At 42.7% G+C, this 7,792-nt stretch overlaps 1 protein-coding gene across 1 annotated transcript; it reads right to left on the bottom strand.

The window, feature by feature from the left end:
• Positions 1-3,360: 3,360 nt before the first annotated feature.
• LOC148584576 (uncharacterized) lies at positions 3,361-4,074 on the bottom strand. Its single transcript, XM_088518513.1, has one exon. The coding sequence runs from the start codon at positions 4,072-4,074 to the stop codon at positions 3,361-3,363; it is 714 nt and encodes a 237-aa protein (XP_088374639.1).
• Positions 4,075-7,792: the final 3,718 nt, after the last annotated feature.

Here is a 7,792-nt window from a genome sequence, read left to right as displayed (position 1 = left end):
AAAGTATTGACGTGGTGAAACTGCCACATCAAAAAAGAATTTTTTACGTGCCAATTTCTGACACGTCAGTAATTTTTGACGTGTCAAAATTGGCACGTCCAAAAATTGAAATTTTTGACACCCGCCTTACTAACCTTTGACACACGTCAATACTAACACCTCAAAAAGGTTTCTGACATGTCAATATGCTTGACACGTCAAAAACTATTGGTCAACAAAAACCTTCTTTTTCTTTTTTTTTGTAGTGAGAGTGCCTTGAAGTGGTGGACCAAATTTTTGAGAAATAGCAGTTGCTATGTATTTATTGCATAACTTGCAAAGCAGAGAAATCTGCTTGGAAAAGGTTCCTTATTCATTCCGGAGTGTTATAAAACCACACCATTTGAACATCTTCATTCACCGCCAATCTAGCAAACGCGTGAGCCACCTTATTCTCCCCCCTGCGTACATATCTCATTTCCCAGGCCGATATGGCCCGTAAAGACGAGCGTATGTCTGTAGGTAGTTGTCCCTTGCTACTCTCATCCGAAGCTTCAGAGTTCACTACCATGATTACATTTTTAGCATCGCCTTCTAGTTGAACTTGCTGTATTCCCATCTCCATGCAAAGCTGCACTGCCAACAGGGCCCCCAAAGCTTCAGCCACTGAAGGATCCAGGAAGCCATGTCTTGTCTGGCTTCGTGCTGCCCACATCTTGCCCTGGTGATCCCGCAGAACAGCCCCTGATCCCACGCGTCCCTGCTTGATGTCCACACCAGCGTCCCAGTTGGCTTTAAACCAACTCGGAAGGGGTGCTGTCCATGCTGTATTCGAGCTTTCTGCCATTGAGACCCAGTCAGTCTGCCTTCTAGCCGTAAGGGTTTGGAACAACTCTGTCACCTGAAGAGCTTGCTTAAAGAGAACCATCGGGTGCGTGAACAGCCCACTATGTATAAAATCATTCCGCCTAAGCCATAGTCGACGAGCTATGCCCACAAATTGGATAAATTCCAAGCGATCAAACCTACTAATCATTCCTTCAACAACCTGCAAAAACTCAGGCCCCGCAAAGCTGCTTTTTTGGAAGCAAGCACCTCCTTTACTCCAGACATCGCGCGCCGCAGGACACATCCATAAAGTATGAAAAAGCGTCTCAAGCTCGCGTGCACATATTGGACAACTAGGATCTGTTAGAACCTTTCGAGAACATAAATTTGCTCTAGTCGGCAGGGAATCGTGGCAGGCGCGCCACAGAAAATGCTTTTTTGCATTTTGGATGGGGAGTTGCCAAAGGTGCCTCCATAGCAAGCTAGTTTTGGACTAGGCAGAGCCCCCTGCTTGTTGCAGCATCTCTTGTTCTTTTTGGAGATGATATGCACTCCTTACGGAAAACACCCCCTTGGCCGTCCCCCTCCATATGATAAAATCCTCTTGGTCCATGGTACTCACTAGAATTGATTGAATGGAAGTAATCTCCTCACGAGTAAAAATCTATTCCATCAAAGCAGAATTCCACCATTTGGTATGCTCATCAATCAAGGTACTCATAGTTGCTGTATCATCAAGAAGCCGCGGGGGAGAGATCACTCTGAAAGTGGTTGGTGAAAGAAGCCAACGATCCTGCCATATTTGATTCTTTTCCCATTGCCAACGCGCCACACCATTCCTTCCTTAACGAGATCACTCGAACTTTGTATGCTACGCCGCGCAAATGACGGTTTTTTCCCACAAGAAGCATCAAGCGCCGAGCAATTAGGATAATATTTTGCTTTCATTATCTGGGCAATTAAGCTGTCCGGTATTTTCCATAAGCGCCATATTTTCTTTGCCAATAGAGCTTTATTGAAACATCCTATGTCACGAAAGCTCATACCGCCATATGCTTTTGAACAAGTCATTGTATTCCAATTCACCCAATGAATTTGTTTGTCTCTTTCCTTATGACCCTAATAAAACTTCATCATTAATGAATTGATCTCGGAACATAACACCTTTGGGAGCTTGAAAACGCTTATGCTATAGGTAGGCATCGCTTGAATCACGCCTTTTAGTAAAATCTCTTTCCCCGCCCGAGACAAAAATTTAAGCTTCCAATCCTGACGACGCTTCCACACTCGATCCATGATACTTTTGAAAGCTCGCATGCGGGATCTTCCCACTAGGGTAGGCAAGCCAAGATAGGTGTCGTATTTTTGATTGACAGGAATTCCAGCCAGCCCCTGTACTTGATCTGTGTCACTAGGAGATGTGTTCCGACTAAAAAAGATAGCCGTCTTATTGGTGTTCATTTTCTGCTCCGAAACCATCTCATACATATGTAGGATAGATGACAAATGATTCCATTGGGCCACATTTGACCTGCAAAACAGTGAGCTGTCATCTGCAATGAAAAGGTGGCTAATTTTCGGCCCTCTTTTTGATGTAGGAACACCCGTCAAAGCACCTTCCCGATTTGCTTGGGTGATCATAGCACTAAGAGCTTCTGCATCAATAAAAAGAGATAAGGCGATATGGGATCTCCTTGTCGGAGACCCCTAGTAGGGGTAATCAATCCACAAGGCTTTCCATTGACTAGAATTGAGTATTTCACCGATGTAACACACATCATAATGAGGGATATCCATCGGTCGTTAAAACCCATCCGTCTCATCACCGCCTCTAAAAAACTCCATTCCACCCTATCATACGCTTTGCTCATGTCGAGCTTTACCGCCATAAGGCCTTTCTTCCTCCTCATCCCCGTATTCATAGTATGAAGTGTTTCATAGGCCGCGAGTGCATTATCCGAAATGAGTCGTCCCGGGATAAATGCACTTTGGGTAGGGGTAATGATATTGGGTAAAATCCTTTTTAAATGGTTTGCTAAGACCTTAGAAATAAGTTTATATAAGACATTACATAAGCTTATTGGTCGAAACTCTGTGACCATAGAGGGGTTTTTTATTTTGTGTCTAAGGGTGACATGGGTCAAATTGAAATCATGAGGTATCACACCAACATTCAAAATGTCAATAATAGCACGACATACCTCCTCCTCCATAATGGGCCAATTGTTTTGAAAAAAACATGCGTTCAATCCATCCGGTCCCGGGGCTTTGAGCGGCGCCATTTGGAACAAAGCTACTTCTATCTCCTCCACAGAAAAGGTTTTCATCAATTCTAAATTCATGCTGGCTATTACACGGTTACCAATGGGTGTAAGGCATGGATTAAAGTCACCAGCCGGTCCCTTGGAAAAAAGAGTAGTGAAATAAGTGACAAAAGCGTTCTCTATCGCCGCCGGATTTTCCCTTCGCTGCCCCCTTTTGTCGAAAATCATTCCCACATGGCTACGTCTACATTTTGCATTTGCACATGCGTGATAGTATTTTGTGTTTTGGTCACCCATCTTGAGCCAATCTTCTTTCGCACGTGGGCCACCATAGTTCCTCTTTATCAAGTAATACTTGTAATTCTGTCTGAACATTTTTGGTTGCCTGTTGAGCCGACATATCCTCCCTGCCTTGGAGCTTTAAAAGCCTCCCTTGCAGTTTAGATATAGAATCTGGCACACTTTCATCCATATTCCTCCGCCAACTTTTCAGATTGCGTATACAGCCCTCCAGCTTTGCACTAAAACACGCCCAACTTGTATCATGGTTTGGTGTGTGATTCCAAGCCGTGATTATGGCTTCTTGACAACCTTCTTCCAAGTTCCAGCTTGCCTCATAAAAAAACCTGGACCGTCTTCCACCAAGTTCGTGCAGCCAAGAGAGAGTTAAGACTAGAGGTGCATGGTCCGAACATATAGTTGCTTGTACATATACTGAAGCGTCCGGGAATAAGTTTCTCCATGAAAGGTTGGCTACTCCCCTATCAAGCCGCTCTCTAATAAGGGCACTGCCCTCTTGACGGTTACTCCAGGTAAATTTAGGTCCCACAAAACCTAAATCAAATAATTCACATACCTCAACAGTGTTTTGAAAATCTTGCATGAGATTATTTTGTCGGAGTTGTCCCCCCAACTTTTCTGTACTCGTCAAAACTTCATTAAAATCGCCAATACAAACCCAAGGGTTTGGGGCCAAAAGAGCAATCTTTTTAGTAGGCACCATGCCTCATGGCGTTTTGTGGCATCCGGATGGCCATAAAAGCCAATGAATTTCAAGTCAACCTCCAATGTCCGATTGTGTACTATGGCGTTTATATGTCGTTGACTATAGTTTTGAACTTCTACGACACAACCATCCTCGCAAAAAAGTGCCAATCCTCCACTACGACCCACACTCTCGACCACAAACATGTTTTCGAATCCCACTTTCATCCGAATCAACTCCATCTTATTTTTGCATAATTTGGTTTCCATTAGAAAAACCAAATTGGGCTTTTTTTCTTTCACCATACGGCGGAGTTCATGAACTGTTTGGAAGTTCCCAAGCCCCTGGCAGTTCCAACTTAAGGCAATCATTGCGGTCAGCAGGGCTGTTTTCCAGCCTCCACCAATCCCGAACCAATATTTAATTCGTTTTCTCCACTACCTCGAACTAATAATAATTCCACATCTTCGCTTCCTATTTTTTTTTTCCGGTAGACCGTGTCCCCTAACTAATGTGAATCCTCCTCTTGATGTTTTCTTTTTACTGCCATTTTTGCCGCCTGGGGCCCCCTCATGGATTCTCAACATTTGCAAGGACTGGGCCTGAATATAGGCCCCTAGGACTACTAAAGATCAGCCCATGTTGTGATAACGGCTCCCTTTCAATCCCCTGCCCAACCAGCCGCACTCCAGTTGGAGATTTCATTCCTTTTCCTTTTGAACTTTCAGAGCACGCTCCCCCTTTAACTCCCCCGGGATTCATTCCATTTGTGGGTTGAATACGCCCCCCATCAAGGTTGGTTGACTGCTGTTCAAAACGGCCTTTCGTAATTCCTACGACTCCACCAATCACGTCATGCTGGGATTCCATAGAGATATCATCATAATTCTCTCCAAAATTTTTGTCGTGATTTTCGTCTTTGCCATCTGGGGTTACAGATTGTCGCCTTCCCTGAAATACCCCTCCTTTATGTTCTGCCCTTCTGGTTTCCTTATGCCTTCTTTTCCGGCCATTATACCCCCCCTGTCAAGATGATCATCATAGTGTTTCCATCCTCCTGGTTCAGGTTGAGCAGACTTTGTATAATCTGAATGACCTACTTGCATATCATGGTGTTTTTCTGTTCGTCGGGTTGGTGAGTTGGCTCTCATCCCTGGGCCAAATTGAAGGATCTCCTGGTTTCTCATCATACTTCGTTTCAGGCACCCTTCTGCTCCATGACAAAGTACCCCACAATGATAACAGAATTTAGGCATACGCTCATATTTCAAACCGATCAAAGTCGACTTCCCATCGAACTTTAGCATGCGTCCACGTGAGAGGGGTTTGTAGAGGTCGATCACGATCTTAACTCGTAAAAACTCCCCCCATCCGATTCCATCCTTATCGGTATCCACCTCTTCCACTGTCCTGATGGCAGGTCTGAGTTTGAAACCTACCTCGCGTCCCATACAAGCCAAGGGTAAGTTCATGATCCGCACCCAAAAAGAAGCCATGTCAAAAGTAAATTTCGAAGGTGAAGTGTGCCCATCGAAGTCTTCTACCAAGAATAGATTACTCTAAAAAACCCACGGTCGACCCTCTAAAACTTTTACCTTGTCTATAACCATTTCGAATGCAATGTGGAAAAAATTTTCACCCAAATTTTGAAGGTGAAAGTCCTCTTCAATCTCCACCATCGTACGGGCGTAGCTTTGATTGTTTCCTTGCTTACAATCCTCTCTGATACCAATTTTCCCACAACACAGGATTGTCCGCACTTGATTGCCCCTTCCACATCAATTGCTTAAATCTCCACCTCATCACCTTCTTCATCTGCTAGGGAAAGATTTGCCTAAAGATTGGACAGTTCGTCTGCCATAGTTCCTGTTAAAACACTCACTATACTCTCAATAATTACAAGAAAGAATTATGAGAAACTAATACTTCTCATCTATGTTGCGATCGCGAGTAGAGAGAAAAAGATAATACACAAGCAGATAGATCTGCTGCCGCCGAAATACCAGAGTTCAAAAATTGAAATAACCAAATGTCCACAAATCTCCAATTTCTCCCTAATGGCCTCAACGGACAATAGGTAGCGCCACCACAAAGGCTACACCCCCCATTGTCCCCATTAGTTTATGGGAATTCAGAGCTGGGACATTCTTTTAATATATTCTTTAAATTAATCAATTAGTGGTGAAACAAATTGACATTTGTTACTTGCAAAAGAAATTTAAGTCATGAAAAAGTTATTTAAGCAAATTATTCCATCTAAAACAAAAGAATCGGCCGAGTTTAATTAATTTTAGAACAAAGATTATTTAAAAGGTTAATTACAAGTAGACATTTTTAAATGTAAAATAGTTCACATGCATGCATGAAAACATGTGTATATGGGATGTACCATGATTAGAAGAAAAAAAGAACAATATAGAAGGAAGACAGCAAAGGTGGTTAGAAATACCTGTTTCCCAAATACATCCTGGATAAATTAGCCACTTCTTTTAGGGCTCTCTTCCACCCCTCCACCTTCCTTTTATCATTGTTGAACCTTTTTGCAAGTTCAGTGAAAGCTTGTCCAACCCTATTGGTTTGATGCCATACTTCCGAAGGATTTACGTCATAGAATAGTGGTAGAACTAGTATCTCGCTTGTCTTTCTGCACTCGAGGATCTTCATCAACTTGTCCAAGCACCATCGGGATGATGCGTAGTTTTTAGAGAGTACAATGATCGAAATCTTTAACTCTTCAAGGGATTAGACAAGTGCCGGTGAAATTTCCTCTCTGCTTCGAAGTTTGTCATCCATGAAGGTGTTGATTCCTTTTCGACATAAATTTGTGTATAGATGAGCAGTGAAAGTTTTACGAGTATCTTCGCCTCTAAAACTCAAGAATACATCCCATTGAAATACGGAAGAAGAGAATGATGAAGAAGCTGTGTGGAAGGCCATGGACGAAGTTGCAAGAGTACTAGTTAGTAGAGAAAATTGAGAGAGAATTGCAGAACCGCTAGCCATACCTCCCTAATTATGCAAGTTTGTCAAGATAATAATGCAGGTTGTCACATGCTCGCGACGCGTCAAATTAAAGAAAAATGAGAAACTTGTCGGAAACGGCAACAAGCTTATAAAGATGGTCTTTGACTAGCTTTGTGGGAGTTTTTTGCAGCAAATGGCAAACCCACTACATTAAAGAGAAACAACTTGAACTTGTGCACATAACCACGTACAGGCTAATTGTTGGGTTGTTGACTATTTTTGGAGGGTTTTCTATAACAAGTTTAGACCGAAAATGAAGGTGGAGAGTTGTGTTATTTATGCTCACACGAAGAGTTTTAAGAAGTGATAGAGCCACGTGGAGACCAATAAGAGCGATGGCCGCAACTGAAGCTAGAAAAAAAAAAAATTAAGTCTTATATGTTTAGCTAATGGCCCCTCCAAAAATAGTCAAAAACCCAACAATTAGCCTGTACGTGGTTGTGTGCACAAGTTCAAGTTGTTTCTCTTTAATGTAGTGGGTTTGCCATTTGCAGCAGAAAACTCCCATAAAGCTGGTCAAAGTCCATCTTTATAAGCTAGTAGCGGCTGCCGACAAGTTTCTCATTTTTCTTTAATTTGACGCGTCACGAGCATGTGACAACTTGCATTATTATCTTGACAACCTTGCATAATTAGGGAGGTATAGCTAGCAGTTCTACAATTCTCTCTCAATTTTCTCTACTAACTAGTACTCTTGCAACTTCGTCCATGG

This window comes from Corylus avellana, chromosome 7 (assembly GCF_965113065.1).
Source record: "Corylus avellana chromosome 7, dhCorAvel1.hap1.2, whole genome shotgun sequence".
Lineage (NCBI taxonomy): Eukaryota > Viridiplantae > Streptophyta > Magnoliopsida > Fagales > Betulaceae > Corylus > Corylus avellana.
This window is presented reverse-complemented; position numbering and strand designations above follow the sequence as displayed.